General features: G+C 41.7%; 1 protein-coding gene across 22 annotated transcripts in view; it reads right to left on the reverse strand.

Annotated features, from left to right (window-relative positions):
• NF1 (neurofibromin 1) overlaps positions 1-3,830 on the reverse strand; it is a 281,583-nt gene extending 277,753 nt beyond the window's left edge. For 7 of the 22 annotated variants that reach the window (XM_056819476.1, XM_056819473.1, XM_056819474.1 and 4 more), the window contains exon 1: positions 3,591-3,829. In XM_056819476.1, the coding sequence (XP_056675454.1) occupies positions 3,591-3,650 (60 nt within the window). In that variant the 5' untranslated portion in view covers positions 3,651-3,829. Of the gene's footprint in view, positions 1-3,590 lie in introns of all 22 variants that reach the window. The other 15 variants (XM_056819486.1, XM_056819490.1, XM_056819488.1 and 12 more) reach the window with 4 other exon arrangements.
• Between the last annotated feature and the right edge of the window lie 13,096 nt (positions 3,831-16,926).

The raw sequence follows: 16,926 nt of genomic DNA on the forward strand, positions 1-16,926 counted from the left end.
AACCCAAAACTCTCTCCTGCTCAGTTTCACTGAGAACTGAGCAACAGTAACTCTAAGCAGTTGAGCCAGAGTCGGCTGTTCAGGCATTTCTACCTTATAAAGCTCAGCCAAAAAGAACCCCTCACCCCAAAACCCCACATAACTGAGGCTAGCACAGGCACCTGTTGAACCCAATTCTCTAGAAGCCCACCTCTCTGGTGACATCTGTTCCCTGTCTCCCCACACAAGGAATGGAACTCCTTAAGGACAGAGATTTTTTTTTTAATTTTTTACTTGGTTTCACACTCAGTGGAGACTTCATAAATTCTTATGGTACTGAAATGTATGGTTATCTGTCCTTATATAGGACATGATATGGTTTAAATGTTTTTAATGTGTAGTTTATTATGCCCTAGAAATTGATTTTAAAACAACTCTGATGCCCTGCGGAAAAAAAATAATGTCTCAGATGTAAGGATTTGAATTTGATATATGCGGCTTTGCTAGAAGGGATACAAATGAAAAGGCCTCTGGATTCTTTGAGACTTTCACTAAGTAGCAAGTAACACCAATATAATTACAAAGAGAAGCCAAGTAATTTATCGGAAATGAAATATATTGTATTCTACTTCACTCACAGAAATTGAATATCCCCTCCAAATGATCATCAATTTAATCATAAAAGGAGGTCCCATCTTTAAGTAAGAGGAACTCATCCTTTGCTAGCTTCTAAAATCTTAATAACAGAAAGCTTTCACTTATCTATACATATAAGGTAAGAAAAAGAAACATCCCTCTCTTGCCTCTGGGGATTTTCTCAGGCAGTCCCCCATTCTTGGAACACTCTCCCACGAACCACAGACCTTTCTGGCTTCCTTTAAAGTCTCAACTAAAATCCCTTCTTTTACTGGAAGCCTTTCTTCCCTAACTCCTCTTAATTCCAGTGCTTTCCTCTGTTAATTATTTCCTATTTATCTGGTGTATAGCTTGTTTTATATATGTTTGTTTGTCTTTCCCATTAGATGAGAAGCTCCTAGAGGGCAAGGACTGTCTTTCACCTTTTGGTATCTCTAGCTTAGCACAGTACCTGGCCCATAGCAAGCTTTTAATAAATGTTTATTGTTTATTTGATATTGATTTATTTAATTTTGTTTCACTTTCCCTGGGGACATGAGACATTCTGAATTCTTCCAAAACACAAAACTTTCAGAAGTACTTGGGGAACATTTATTATCTTCAATAGTTATGGCAGACTATGTACAGATTGTACTCTTCAGAACAACACTGGAAACCTGCTCCCTCCAAAGGCCACTTTTGTCAATGATAAAAATGAATAACTCAAATTTACATAGTGCTTTACAATTCATAAAGCCTTTTTCACACAAATACTCAGAGTAGGAGCACCCGTATTAGCAACCTGCTTAACAGATTTTTTACAAAAAACACAAACAAAGCTAAAGCTAAAAAATTTGCTCCTTATCCTGAAGCCACACTTAAATCCAAGCCCACTAGCTCCAAGTCCCAGGCTCTTTCTGCTATAGACCTACTAGGAAACTTGAAAGCAAGTGGACTCTCTCTTTACACTGGTGTCTTAGCTGCTGAAAAGCCATATGGCCTGACAGTGCCTCAGTTTCCTTACCAAAAATTAAATGCCACTTGTCTTCAAGAGAAAAAGAAATTCAGATGACAACTTGCTGGCCCTTCAGCAATAATTTTAGTTAGGGCTTCATTTGATGTCACCAAAAAAAGTGCATCTTCTATTTTCCCTGCCGTAGGCTTCAATGGGTGGATAAAGCAAGAGCAAGGGAAGGAGGGAAGGAACTCACTTGATATACCTTCCCCTTCATTACAGCAGGAGGAGCAAAGAAAAATGCTTCTGTTTAAATAGCTAGAGTTCTTAACTTTTAACAGATGTTGGCAAGCCTGATTCCACAATATACATAACAAAGGAAACGACAAAGCCTCAGGCCTTTTAACACTGGGGACACAAAGAGAAACATTTTCTTGCATTACAGGGCACGTAATCAGAACCATTCCCTTTTTCAATCCCGAGATCTTTTTTCCGGTGATACTTAAGGATATGTATGGGAGGTCAATAATTCAAGGTGAATCCAATATAAATAATAGAAGGGGGACAACAACAGAAAGAAACAAGGAGTGCAGGCCTGGGCTGTCAATCAAAGGAGAAATTATGCTTTGGGGAGTTTTTAACTTAAGATAAAAATTAGACACATGTCTTTTACACCAGTTCAATTTTCATCGTCTATCCTAATAATAAATGAATTAAATGTAGCAACAATTTACTTCTCTGGATGGTGAAATCAGGTTAAGATTAACAGTCTGGGCTGGTGCTGCCTGGAAACAGGATGGACTAGGTAACTCTTGGAGGTTTTCTTCTAGCCTCAGTCTGTTTAGTTTCTTAAGCCCTCCCCGCCCCCCCCCCCATTCCTTCCTCCTTCTTCTCCCACCCTTTCAGACGGGTCATAAACACTACACAGCTCAGCAAAGAATGTTTATCGATCATATAAAAGGGCTGCCCCCCCCCCCATCAGTTTCATGTTTATTATACACAGTAAACAAAACGGATTGGCTCAACCTTAGGCAATTTCCTTCTCCTGGGAGGTTCACAGAGCTCAGAAAACCATCCCTGGAAACCCTGCCGAACCTCCCTGGGCAACACAAAGGTGGTGCGAGGGGTCCTAGCCACCCCGGCCCAAGGACTCTCCGAGTGTGTGACACTCCGGGAAAAGTCCCATCCTTAGTCTAGGGGATTCCTCAAGAATTCTCAATGAAAGCGCTCTTGTACATCTAATAGTTTGAAGCAGACACTAGGCAAGGCAGAAGCGAACCCCTCTCCCACCGCATATTCTAGCTGTCTTGGGCTCTGGGACTCCCACCCACCCACCCCACCCAATATTTCCACTTCTCTCCCCCCGCCTCACCCCGCCAAGATTCTCACTTGTGCGAGTAAAGGCAATGGGGGAGTAGGGGAAAGGGAAGAAAAATTAAAGGGGGTAACAATCCTGGGGGTAGGGGCAGGCTACGAACAAGGGCCCCGGGGGATCACAGGCTGGCAAGGTCTCTTGTCCCCGCTCCGCTAGGAAGGTGGGTCGGTGCACCGGGAAAGGAAGAAGGGAATAATAGGGCATAAGGTCAGAGAGGAAGCCTTCTAGTCTTCCTCCTTTAAGAGAAAAAGCAAAAGGAATGGGTGGGGAGGGGTCGCTTGAAGATGGGGGGGGTCAATCCGAAGGGCCTCTGTTACCCACCCTCCAACGACGAGGACACGGAGAAGGAAATCCTCTTTGCCTACCCCATTCTAAAAATAAATAAATAAAAGAGAGGTGGGGGTGGGGTTGATTAAAGCCAGATGGCCAGCCCCAGAAAGCCCCCCAGATCCCCCAAGCCAGTGCCCTGGAGGAAGCGCCGGGATGCCAGGGGGCTGGGGCTCGCGGGGCGCTTCGGCAGCGCCCACTACGTGCCCTCCCGGAGTTCAGTCTCCCCGGGAGCCCCGGATACCTCCACCGATCCAGTCGGCGCCAGGGGCCTCGGGGCCCCGCCCCCGCCGAGGCCCCCTTCCCCAGAGGCGACCCCCGCCCCGGCCGGCCCGTTACCTGCTCATCGAAGCGGTTCACCACGGCCTGGACCCATTCCACGGGCTTGTGCGCGGCCATGTCCGCCCCGAGGCCGGGGGACTGGGGCGGAGAGCGACGGGCGGCGGTCGCGGGCGCCCCCGGGCCGGGCCCAGCCGGGGAGGGGCCGGGGGCCCCGGGGGAGGGGGCCCGGGCAGGGGGCCGGGGGCGCTCCGGGCTCCCTCCCGCGGGGGTGGGCGCCAGTGGCCCGCGGGGAGGGGGGCGGGGGGAGGGGGCGTCCGTGGGCAGGCCGGGGGAGGGGGGAAGGGGAGAGGGGAGGGGGGGAGCCCTCTGGGTCTCTCTCCCCACTAGCGCCGTCTCCCCTCAGCCATCCCAGCCCCAGACGCCGCCATGACACCCCACCGGAAGTGGGATCCTTTTCCACGGCTCGGGGAGAGAGAGAGAGAGAGAGAGAGAGAGAGAGAGAGAGAGAGAAAGCAAGAGCGAGCGAGCAACCGGAGAGGGCGGGGGGAGCGGGGAGGAGGGGGGGCGGAGCGGGGAGGGAGGCGGGGGGAGGAGGGGGAGGGGACGCCGGCACGCATGCGCCCGCGCCCGCCGGTTTCATTAATGAAAAAGCGAGCCCACCCGGGGGTGACGTCACCTCGCTCCTCGGGCCCCTGCCAGCGTGGGGCGCGCGCTGCGCTCGCTCCGCCCGCGGGTCCCACCTAGCCTCGGGCCGAGACAACCTGCCGGCCGCTTCCTGGGAGTTCCTTGCACTTCCCCTGCGGGCTTGCATTCCTCCCTAGTCGGAGTTCTATTAGAAATGGGGTGGGGGCTATCGCCCGTGCCCCTGCTGGCTAAGAACCCTTCCTTTAGACTGGAAGCTTCCTGAGAGCAGCCTCTGGCTTTGGTCTACTCTCTATCCCCGGGATCTAGCGAAGTGCCTGGCCGGTACATAGTAGGCGCCTAATAAATGTTTCCTAATTGACCGTTCATCCCAATAGGGTCCTTGACTGCGCTCCCCACCCCCTCTAACCCCTTCAGGCACTGCCCCTTCCTTCCGAAGATAAAACTTAGTCCGTATTTACCAAAGGATCTGGAACAGACGACTCCTTTCGGAGAAAACGAGAGACTAAGTAGGGACTGGAACATCGAGGGGAGGAGGCATACGATCGTAGGTTAGCGGTCCTCTTCATTTCTCAGAGGAGGAAACTGAGGCACAAAAGAGCTAGATGCATTCTCTCCAGTCACAGAACCATTTAGAAGTTTAATCAGCAATTGAGCCCAGATAGGTCCCTAACTCTAAAGCCAGTGGTATTTGTAAGGCACTTTATAAACTTTAAAGCAATAAATAAATGCTAGACATATTATTTGATCGTTTCTCCATCTTCTACTCTAGTCGAGCTCTCTAAAACAAGAACACGTTCCAGCTGTGTGACCCTGGGCAAGTCACTTAACTACCATTACCTAGCCCTTACCGCTCTTCTGCCTTGGAGCCTATACACAGTATTGACTCCAAAATGGAAGGTAAGGGTTTAAAAAAAAATAAAAAATAAAACAAGAACAAGCAGATTACACGAAGGAATCTAGGGTCTCCCAATGCCTATTTGAGGGCATAAAGACAACAGATCCAAGAAGAAGCTTTAGATTATTGGTCATAAAAAAAGGTTTAAGAATTAAAGATGTGGCAAAGCCTGTAGGCTCTGGCAAATGTGTCTGTACACAAATCTTTTTGTCAAGTTCTTGTCAATGGTCTGTCTGACTTTCCATGACATCATTTGAGGATTTTCTTAGGAGAGATATTGGAGTGGTTTTCCATTTCCTTCTCTAGCTCATTTGACAGATGAGGTCACTGAGGCAGACAGGGTTAAGTGACTTGCCCAGGGTCACCCAGATAGTAAGTGTCTAAGGCAGGATTTTAACCCAAGAAGATGAGTCTTTCTGACTCCAGGCCCAGCCCTTTATCTACCACAAACACATATGTCTACAGATATTGAAATATGTACTTAGAGATATAAAATGGATCCTCAAAGTCTTGGTGCAATTTAAAGCTATTAAGCTTAAAATAATAACTAGCATTTATTTGGTGTCTTAAGGTTTGTAAAGAGCTGAGCAAAAAGTTTATCCTCCCAACAACCATGGGAAGAAAATCAATTACAGATGAGGAAACTGAGGCACAGAGAGTTTAGTGACTTGCTTAGATTCTGATAAAGTCAGCAAGTATCTGAGTCAGAATTTTGACCTCAAATTTTCCTGACTCCAGGCCCATCCCTCTTATCTACTGGCTACCCAGCTGCCTCTCCTCTTTTTTTCCTCTTTTCCTCAGCATACACTCTTATGAGTTTTACTATTTCATAGTCCCTAGTCCCACCTCTCTTTCCCTCTGGAATTTACAAATATGCAATAACCAACTTAGAAATAATTGTAAATATCAATTGTTTTGCCTTCTCAGTGGATGAGGGAGAAGTAGGTAGAAGATTTCAGAATGCAAAAAAAAAATTTTAACACTTACCTTCTGTCAGTATCAATTCCAGACAGAAGAATGGTAATCAAGGTTAAATGAATTGCCCAGGGTCACATAGCTAAGAAGTAACTGAGGCCAGGTCCTCCTGACTCCAAGCTTAGCACTTTATCTACTGTGCTACTTAGCTGCCCTTCAAAAAAATTTTAAATGAATGTTTAAAAAAATAATTTTTTTCAGAAAGAAATTACCATAAAACTATTTGAAATCTAATCCACTTTTTTTTTTTAAGCAAGCTGCCTCCTATTACAAGGTACCCAGAGAATTGGGGAAAGGTGGAGTTATTTTAGGTTTATTTGTTTTTGTTTTTGTTTTTGTTTTCATGAGAAAGGAGGGAGGATCCAGATCTATGATTTCATTGGTTTTGGCAGCTCCTTCCTGACAAAATAGCCAACTCCATCCATGGCAGTTGGTTTGCATTTTATAATCTAAGGAATCCTCATGAAACACAAAGAGAGGTTCACACAACCCAAATGTGTTTTGTTCTGTTTGTTTTTTTTAAAACCCTCACCTTCCATTTTGGAGTCAATACTGTGTATTGGCTCCAAGGCAGAAGAGTGGTAAGGGCTAGGCAATGGGGGTCAAGTGACTTGCCCAGGGTCACACAGCTGGGAAGTGTCTGAGGTCGGACTTGAACCTAGGACCTCCCATCTCTAGGCATGGCTCTCCATCCACTGAGCCATCCAGCTGCTCATTTGTTTGTTTGTTTGTTTGTTTGTTTGTTTTTTAAAGGAACATTGAAGGGGCAGTTAGGTGGTTTAGGTTTAGAGATGAGAGATCCTGGGTTCAAATATGACAGATATTTCCTGGCTTTGCAAGTCACTTAACTCCCATTGCCTAGTACTTATACCACTCTTCTGCCTTGGAATGGATAAATAATGTTAATTCTAAGATGAAGATAAGGGTTTTTTAAAAAAATGAATTAGTCTCTGACCCTTACTGCACCAATGCAGTTAAGTAAACTAGGGAACTCTATGCCAAAGATGAAAAAGTAGATAGCAAAGTGGGTAGAGTGTTGGGCCCAGAATCAGGAAGACCTGAGTTCAAATTTGACCTCAGGCTATATGACCCTGACAAGTCATTTAACCCTGTTTGCCTCAGTTTCCTCATCTCTAAAATGAGGTAGAGAAAGAAATGGCAAACCCCTCCAGTATTCTGCCAAGAGAACTTATAATGGAGCCATGAGCAATTGTATGTGACTAAAAAATGACAACTTATGCCAAAGAATTCCAAGGAAAAGAAAGGATTAATAAGGGAAGAGATCAGGAAAGACTTTTCTCAGGTTTCTTTTTGTTTTGTTTTGTTTTTAAACCTTACCTTGTGTCTTGGAATTGACACTAAATATGGGTTCCAAAGCAGAAGAGCAGTAAGGGGTAGGCAATGGAAGTTAAGTGACTTCCCCAGAGTCACACAGCTAGGAAATATCTGAGGCCAGGTTGGAATCTAGAACCTCTGGACTCCACGCCTGGCTCTCTGTCCACTGAGCCACCAACTGCCCTTCTCAAACTTCTTGAAGGAATTAAGAATTCTAGAAAGTAGAGCTGAGAAGGGAATATATTCCATTCCTGCCACAGGTGCCCACATGGTCAAAGACATGGAGTTGGGAGAGAGACCTCCTAGCCTATACAAATCTTATCTCTGTTGTCCTCTCAGTCCTCCATATAATCCCCACCCCTCATACTGAAGCCCTTCCTTTGGTTCTGAGACCACCAATGTCCCATTCTGGCTATCCATCAGCCATCTCTTCTTCTCAACAGATAACCATATTTCCAGGCATTGATATCCCCAATTATGTCTTTTTGGAAACTTCTCATGAGTGTCAACATTGGTAGAACCCTCCATGTGTGTTTCCTTTGTCCTTTGGTTCACATACAATTGTGAATCCTCAGAGATAATGGTGATTCATGATTCACAGCCATTTAACACCACTTAGAGAATATTGGATTTATTATCTTCTCGTCTTAGAGGAGGGAGGATTTTATGGCAGCAAGTCATTTGGGGAATGCTACAGAGTTTCTCCAATTTGATCTAGCTGGGCACAGTCTAACTCACAGAGTCCCTCAGGTCTTCATTAAGAGCTTACTGTATGCAGAGTACTGTGCAATGTGCTGAGGATACAAAGAAAATCAGTCAGATGGATAGATAGATGATAGACTGATAAGGCAGGCAAATGATAGGTAAATGGATTTATGGGGGGGTAAAAATAGAGGAGACAGATGATGGCTAGATGGATGGATAAATGATAGAGTGATAAAATAGGTAAATGATAGATGAATGGATTTAGAGATGATAGATGGATAAAGATAAATAAGTATATAGTGAGTGGATGGATAGGAGAGAGTCATAAAGTAGGTAAATGATAGATAATGAATTTATAAAGCTAAATAAATAGGTATATGATGAATGAATGAATGAATAAATGAATAGACAGGTGGGCAGGAGAGAGAGACAAAATTAGGTAGTTGGGAGATAGAGAGAGCTTGAGATAGACAGACATATATATAGAGAGAGATGATAGAGAAAGAGAGAGGCAGAGAGAGAGAGAGAGAGACAAAGAGAGACAGAAAGAGAGATAGTGCAATGTAGATTGTTAATTAGTAAATTTGAAAATCCTCACTATTAATATAGATTCCTCCCTTTGGACTTCTTTGATTCTGGCAAACACTCTACATGAGCTTCTGTCTCCTAGTTTAGTCACAGAATATCCAGAACGTTTGAAGTAGAAGAGATCTTAGAGATGATCTGGGCCCTCTCTTCCTTTAACAGATGAGTAATCTGAGGCCCATGGATGTGGGGTCAATTAGTCAGTGCCAGAGCCAGGACCCCAGGACTCAAACTCCAGGCCTGATTCTGCTATTCTGAATTGACCTTTGTTAAATGTATGGTTGAAATGAATATTTAATTGGTCACCAGGGATTTAATTTCTAAATCCCCAAAATGAATTACTAAAATAAAATGGAATTTCTGGTAGTTTATTTTACAATAGAGGGAAGATATTAAGGAAGAGAGAAAAGAGAAGAAAAGGGGAGAGAGAGAGAGAGAGAGAGAGAGAGAGAGAGAGAGAGAGAAAGAGAGAGAGAGCAAGAGCTCTGGCTTCTTCTGAGCCATGTAGCAATTCTAAGGCCCCAGCCAGAGGAAAGGAGTCTCAAGATGATGGGCCTTTCTGGGAGGCTTACACCTCCAGGAGGCCAAGGAAGGGAGTCAGCCTTCACACTCACCACTTGTCAGTTCAAACAGCAAGATTCTTTATTAGCCATCAACTTCAGCAGGCTCCACTCTGAGTGTGTCTCTTTCAAACTCCAAGTGTCCCTCTTCACTCCAAGTGTGTCTTCACTCCAAGTGACTCTGTTTCCACTTTTAAAGACTTTTTTCTTTTGTGTCACTTCCCCTAAATTTTACGTCTAACAATCACAGCCGATGCTCCACTCCAGGACTGTCCACTCTCACATATGGGTCACAGACCTCTCACTCAGTGTATGAAATGGGTGTTCACACCTTTTTATGGTTAAAATTCAAAATGTGTAGATCTCCATATTTGACCTTAAGTACTGTGCTTTACACTTTGGGGATTAAAATCTAAAAATATTCAGGGGATTACAATTTAATTTTAACAATCAAGGAAGAGCTAAGTACCATCATTGTTACAATCAGGGGAGAGCCAAATTCAATCTTCACACCTTTTTAGGTCAATATTCCTCTTAGGTTTATATTCAGTAGATCATTCATTCAAGTGTTGCCCTTGAAACCAGCTAGAATGGAGTTTAAGTCTCTCCCTCTGACATATGCTAGTTGTGTGACCTTCAAGCAAGTTACTTAACTTCTTGGTCCTAGGGGCAGCTGGGTGGCACAGTGGATAGGGCTGGGGGGGGAGGGATATACACAGATTGGGGAGGACCTTTCAAATACTTCCTAGCTAGGTGCCCCATAGTATTTGCTTAGCCTTTGCCCTTCTGTCTTAGTTATTTCTTAGGTCAGAAAGTAAGGGGGAAAGGGCAGGGGAGGGCAGGGGAGGGCAGGGGAGGGCAGGGCAGGGCAGGGCAGGGCAGGGAAGGGCAGGGAAGGGAAGGGCAGGGAAGGGAAGGGCAGGGAAGGGAAGGGAAGGGAAGGGAAGGGGAGGGAAGGGGAGGGCAGGGGAGGGCAGGGCAGGGGAGGGGAGGGGAGGGGAGGGCAGGGCAGGGCAGGGGAGGGGAGGGAAGGTTTTTAGTACTCTAGGCAACTCCCAAACTAAGAGGTGTAGAAAAGCTGCCAGTCTGCATTGGCAGAAAGAGTTTACTCATCTGGGAGTTCCTTATACCAATTAAATCATTAAGTCCAGTCCCAATTTCCCTATCCTCAGGGGCAGAGTATTATGCAAGGTGCCTAGGAAGAGAGAAAATTTAAATAAGAAACAATCATTCATTGAAGAAAGTTACCTACACAATAACTTGTCATAAAGCCATGTAAGATTTTAATATACACGTGGGAGGAATGTTATAGGAAGAGAACTTTTTAAATTGCATTTGTTCTACTGAGTCAAATGCTTCTTTAAAAAAATCAATAAATACAAGACTCAATGGATCCTACATCCTCTATACTGCTCTGATTATAAAATCTCTAAAAACCTGCCTACTCCTTTGTCAGGCTTCAATGAGGGATGCCCTCAAGGCTTGCATATGGTATTTTCATAAAGATTTTTATAGATAAAAAAGGGATATATATGAGCCACTATTTACATTTGCTTTAAAAAAATTTTTTTTGGTAAAAATATCTTCTGAGATCTTTTTCATTCATTGAGAATGTATTCATTCAAAAAGAAAATAAATAAGTCCAGGCTGCAGCCAGAACCCTGAAACAAAATTTAGAAAAGAAATAGTCCCAAGCTTCCAGTCTGGTATAGCTCGACTCTCTTTAAAACACCCTAGATTTTCTTTTGCAGCCAGACATTCTTCTTGATGCCATTTCCACCCTTTTTTCTTAAAACCTTTACCTCATCTCAGTATCATTTCTAAGACAGAAGAGTGGTTCAGTCTAGGCAACTGGGGTTAAGTGACTTACCCACCCAAGGTAACACAACTAAGGCATATCAGAGGACTAATTTGAACCCAGGACCTCCTGTCTCTGGGCCTGGCACTCTCTCCACTGAGCCACCTGATATCAAAGTGCCATTGCCCTTTCCTTGGGTACTGAAATGGTGAAGTTCAAATATGGTTCTTTCATTTATAATAGCATATGAACTTTGATGATCTCTTTGGCTTGTTTAATTTTAGGTTAAGTGACTTGTCCAGAGTCACACAGCTGGCAAATGACTGAGGCCAGGTTTGAACTATGCCCCCTTGATGCTTTTTCCAAGCTATGCCTACTAAATCTGCCCCTTAGGTATCCAGGCCTTCAAGGGCTGAGATGCCTTTTCTCCAACATTATTTGCTCAAGCTCCCACCAATTGTGTTTTCATCTTTAAGAATAGATGACTAGAACCCTAGTTCCTTTTAACCATTTAAAATAAATTATCATATGATTGGGGTTATAGACTCTAAATTTTCACTCTCTTGCAAATATTAATAATATGGAAATGGATTTTGATCAATGATACATGTAAAACCCAGTGGAATTGCTTGTGGGGAAGGAGAAAGGGAGGGAAAGAATATGAAACATGTAACCATGAAAAAATATTCTTAATTAAAATTTTAAAAATAAAATCAGTTACCATTGGGATAGCAAGGTGTCTCAGTGGAGAGAGTGCCAATCCTGGAGACAGGTAAGTCCTGGGTTCAAATGTGGCCTCAGATACTTCCTAGATGTGTGACCCTGTGCAAGTCACTCAACCCCCCCTTGCTTAGCCCTTACAACTCTTCTGCCTTGGAACCAATACATAATATTGATTCTAAGATGGAAGGTAAGGGTTAAAAATAATAATAATAAAATAAAATCAATTGCAATTAAGGAAGTTAAGTGGCTCAGTAGATAGAGAGCCTGGCCTGGAAATGAGAGGTCCTGGGTTCAAAACTGGCCTCAGACACTGCCTAGCTGTGTGACCCTGGGCAAGTCACCAAACCCCCATTGCCTAGTCCTGATCACTCTTCTACTTTAGAACCAAAATGTAATATTCATTCTAAGATGGAAGGTGAGGGTTTAAAAAAATAATCTGGCCTCAGATATTTCCTAAGTGTGTGACCCTGGGCAAATCACTGAACTCCAATTGCCCAGCCCTTACTTAATTGATTATTTAATTAATCATCATAATTTTAAAAATTGGTTAATTAATCAATACTTAATTGATACTAAAATGGAAGATAAGGCTTAAAAAAAGGAAAAAAGACCAAGTTCTGAAGCTTTTGGAGGGGGGGGGGGCTATTAGCTGTCAGATTAGGAGTAGTCTCTAAGGCTTCTCTTCTTACTAAGTGGTGACTCACCAGACATAATAACCAGAAAAGATACTCTGAGGGCAACTGAGGCAAACAAGGAAGACATGGAAACTGACTGTCTTTTTTTTTTTAAACACTTACCTTCTGTCTTAGAATCAGTACTATGTATTGGTTCCAGGGCAGAAAAGAAAGAAGGGCTAGACAATGAGGGTGTCTTATCCAGAGTTACTCAGCTAGAAAAGCCTCCAAAAGCAGTCAGAGAAGAAAGCCTGCCTTTGCCTTGTGGGTAGCAGACCTGAATCAGTTTATGGAATGTCTACACATGCTCAACAGGCTGGCACTTCACTCAGATGTCATCACATCTATCCTGGAAACAAGCTCCCATGCATCCACCACATGGAGAGATTACATGAGCTGAGCAAGCCTGTGTAGGCACCAGAAGCCAGGGAAACAACCTTGTTCCTAATAAAACTATATCATTATTAAACACTAGCAGATCTGTCCTGTTTTAAATTAGTTTACTGTTCTTCCTCTGGCCTCATCTACAAATGTTCTCATCCTGATCCTGACCTCATTCCAAGTTCTTACCAGACAAGTTCAAATGCTTTTGTTTGTATGTGTGAGAGGGAGAGAAAGGAACTACTTCAAGTCATCTTCCCAAAAGCCTTCTCCTCCATCTTTTGCAGATGAGTATGTGTCCTAATCAGGTTTCTACTTGGCTTCTACTTCCCTGCTTAACAAGGACATGGAACATTTGTTAGGCGAGATACTTTCTTGGCTCTTTGGTCTGTTTGTTGTGATAACTGCTTTCCATTAATTATCTCTTTCTTTCTTTCTTTCTTTCTTTCTTTCTTTCTTTCTTTCTTTCTTTCTTTCTTTCTTTCTTTCTTTCTTTCTTTCTTTCTTTCTTTCTTTCTACCTTCCTTCCATTCTTTCTTTCTTCTTTCCTTCCTTTCTACCTTCCTTCCATTCTTTCTTTTTCTCTTTCTTTCTTTCTCTCTCTTTCTTTCTTTTTTCCTTCCTTCCTTCCCTCCCTCCTTCCCTCCCTTCCTCCCTTCCTCCCCTCCCTTCCTCCCTTCCTTCCTTCCTTCCTTCCTTCCTTCCTTCCTTCCTTCCTTCCTTCCTTCCTTCCTTCCTTCCTTCCTTCCTTCCTTCCTTCCTTCTTCCTTCCTTCCTTCCTTCCTTCCTTCCTTCCTTCCTTCCTTCCTTCCTTCCTTCCTTCCTTCCTTCCTTCCTTCCTTCCTTCCTTCCTTCCTTTCTTTCTTTCTTTCTTTCTTTCTTTCTTTCTTTCTTTCTTTCTTTCTTTCTTTCTTTCTTTCTTTCTTTCTTTCTTTCTTTCTTTCTTTCTTTCTTTCTTTCTTTCTTTCTTTCTTTCTTTCTTTCTTTCTTTCTTTCTTTCTTTCTTTCTTTCTTTCATCTTAGTATCAGTTCCAAAGCAGAAGAGCAGTAAGGATTGGGCAGTTGAGGTTAAGAGATTTGTCCAGGGTCATCCAGCTAGAACATGTCTGAGTCCAGATTTGAACCGAGACCCTCCACTCTCTGGGCCTGGCTCTTTATCCTCTGAAATACCACTGATGACATTTCTCTAATAAGTGGGGTGAGTTGGATACCCTTACACATGAATTAGAAAGTAAAATTTGCCAGTCAATTGAGAAATGACTGAACAAATTGTATTATATGAATATAGCTCAATATTATTCTTGTACTATAAAAAATGATGATGAGTATAATTTCAGAGAAATCTGGAAAGACTTGCAGGAACTGATGCAGAATAAAGTGAGTAGAATCAAGAAAAACATTTATACAATAACAGGAATACTATTAAGACAACTCCCAAAGACTTAATTTCTACAGTAAGAACTGATGCAGAATAAAGTGCATAGAACTAAGAAACCATTTATACAATAATAGGAATTTGTTCTTTGACTCACTAATGGTTTAAGATATAATTTAGTGACCATTTAAGTCTGGATTTTTTTTTTTGTATTTCTATTATTGATTGACATTTTGTTTTGTGATTTGTAAAGAATGACATATTTGTCTTTCTGTATTTATTTATTAGTGCTTTATCCTCTGTACTTGAATGATTTTAGAAACAATGTTTGTAAACACTGAAAAATAGTATATTTTTAAATATTTCAGTTCTCTCACCTCTAAGAAGTTACTAGACCTCATTTTTTTTCAACATTCTGTTCAGATCCATAATTTCTGTTCCTATTTATCATTCTTTCAAGTTTTGTCAAGTCCTGAAAGAAGCATACTGGTGTCACATGCAATTGTCATATTCTAGGCCCAATTTACATTTCATTTGCGTTTTCTTTGAAAGTACTTTGATGATATGTTACTTATGCATATATTCAATATTGATATAGTTTCATCATTTGTGATGCCTTAAAATATAATTTGGTTTTTCATTCTCTCTTGAAAATATCTATTCTTACTATTGTCTTTCCTTTTTTATATTCATCTGAACCACAATAAATTTTATTTTAGCTTTTCATTTTAACCTTGTTTTTGTCTTTATAGTTGGAAGATTCTCTTGTGGACACATGTTCTGCTTTCCACTCCATTTGGCAAATTACTTCCATTTTATAAACAAGTGTGACCAATTAATATCAGATGTTATAATTATTATTTAACTTTTGCCCCATCAAATGCTACTATCATTGGATACTTATCTTGCTTGAAACACTTTGAGCCCAATTTCACTCCCCAACCATCTCTATACTATATTACTCTAGTCATTATTCCTTCCTTCCTAATACCCACTTACTAGCTCTTCTTTATGTACTGCTTTTGGCCATTAGAATATAAGCTCCCTAGGGCCAGTACTGTCGAGCTTGCTTATATCCCAACACTTTGGACAGTGCCAACCACATTGTAAACACTTAATAAGTGCTTTATTCATCCATCCGTCTATGCATCTATTTTCCATGGAAATACCTTTCCCTACTTCTCAGCTCAAGGGAAGGGTATAAGAGAACAGAATAAGCATTTATTAAATGTCTAATATATGCCAGGCATTGTGCTAGATACTATACAGATATGATATTTTCATTTGAACCTCACTCAGAATAAATGGATCTGGTCCTTTGGTGGAGGGATAGAGGGAGACTGAAATCATCCCTAGGCATCTTGATCTGTGTAAGCCAATTCCCATTCTCTAGCCCAATCCAGATAACTTGATTTGACTTTTAATGATACATTATTTTTTAGACTTCTCTTGTTTAGATGAAAGCCATGAAGCTTTAAACTCCATACCCTATCTTTTTGTTTGAATGACCTTCATCTATGCAGCCTCAATTCTAAGAAATACTTAGTACTAAATACTACTTCTGTCTCCACCTTTCATGAGATGATGCTAAATATTATTGTTCCTCAAATGATCTTTACAAACCAAGTAGGACTTCCTCTTTTTATTATTGCCTCTTGTGTATTCTTACTCCCTCTATTACTCAGAGAAACAATCCAGTTTTCAGAGATTTGCAAAGAAAGGTTTTTTTTAAAGAGTTCCCCCAAATGTTTTACATTATCAAACATGTAAGATCTATATTAGATTGCTTGCTGTCTTGGGGAGGGTCAGAGCAGAGATAAAGGGAGGAAAAGGGGGGAATTTGGCTCAAAAAATTAGTTTAAAATTGTTCTTGGGGGCAGCTAGATAGCTCAGTGGATTGAAAACTGGGTCTGGAGATAGGAGGTCCTGGGTTCAAACATGACCTTAGATACTTCCTAGCTGTGTGACCCTGGGCAAATCACTGAATCCCCATTGCCTAACCCTTACTGTTCTTCTGCCTTAGAACCTATACACAATATTGATTCTAAGACAGATGGAAAGGATTTAAAAATTGTTCTTACATATTATTGAGGAAAAATAAAATAAAATATTATTTGAAATTTTTTAAAAATCAGTTCTTAGTACCAACCAATATATTAGCCATGTCTGAGCATGTTTATCCATCGCTATAGTGTATCACTTCTGCAAAGAAGAAAGGGCCATTTTCTCAACTCTTCTTTCTGACCAAGCGGAGCAATTATAAATACGTAACATTTAATTACATTTTTTTCTTTGCATTCACATTGCGATAGTAATTTGGTATACTATTTTCTTGGGTCTTTTACTTCAATCTGCATCTGTTCATCTTTCGTGGTTTTTCAATTTTTTCCTATTCATTCCTTCTTACAGCATGGTAATATTTCCAGTTCATTCACTACTGCAATTTGTTCAGCCATTCAACAATGAATGGGTGTTACAAATGAACACATGGGTTGTTACAATGAACTTTGTTACTAAGGTCTTTGCTACTTCAGAATGAGCTGTTATGAAGATTTGGGCATACATGGGACTTTTCCTCCTTGGAATATAAGCCTGGTAATAGGATCTCGGGATCATAGGGAATGGCTATTTTATTTACATTTTTAAAGGGTATTTAAAAATTAAAATTAAATTAAATTTAAATTTAAAATTTAAAAATAAAAGGTATTTTTAAATTGAATACTAGAATGATGGAACCATTGA

This window comes from Monodelphis domestica, chromosome 2, assembly GCF_027887165.1.
Source record: "Monodelphis domestica isolate mMonDom1 chromosome 2, mMonDom1.pri, whole genome shotgun sequence".
NCBI classification, from domain to species: Eukaryota; Metazoa; Chordata; class Mammalia; order Didelphimorphia; family Didelphidae; genus Monodelphis; species Monodelphis domestica.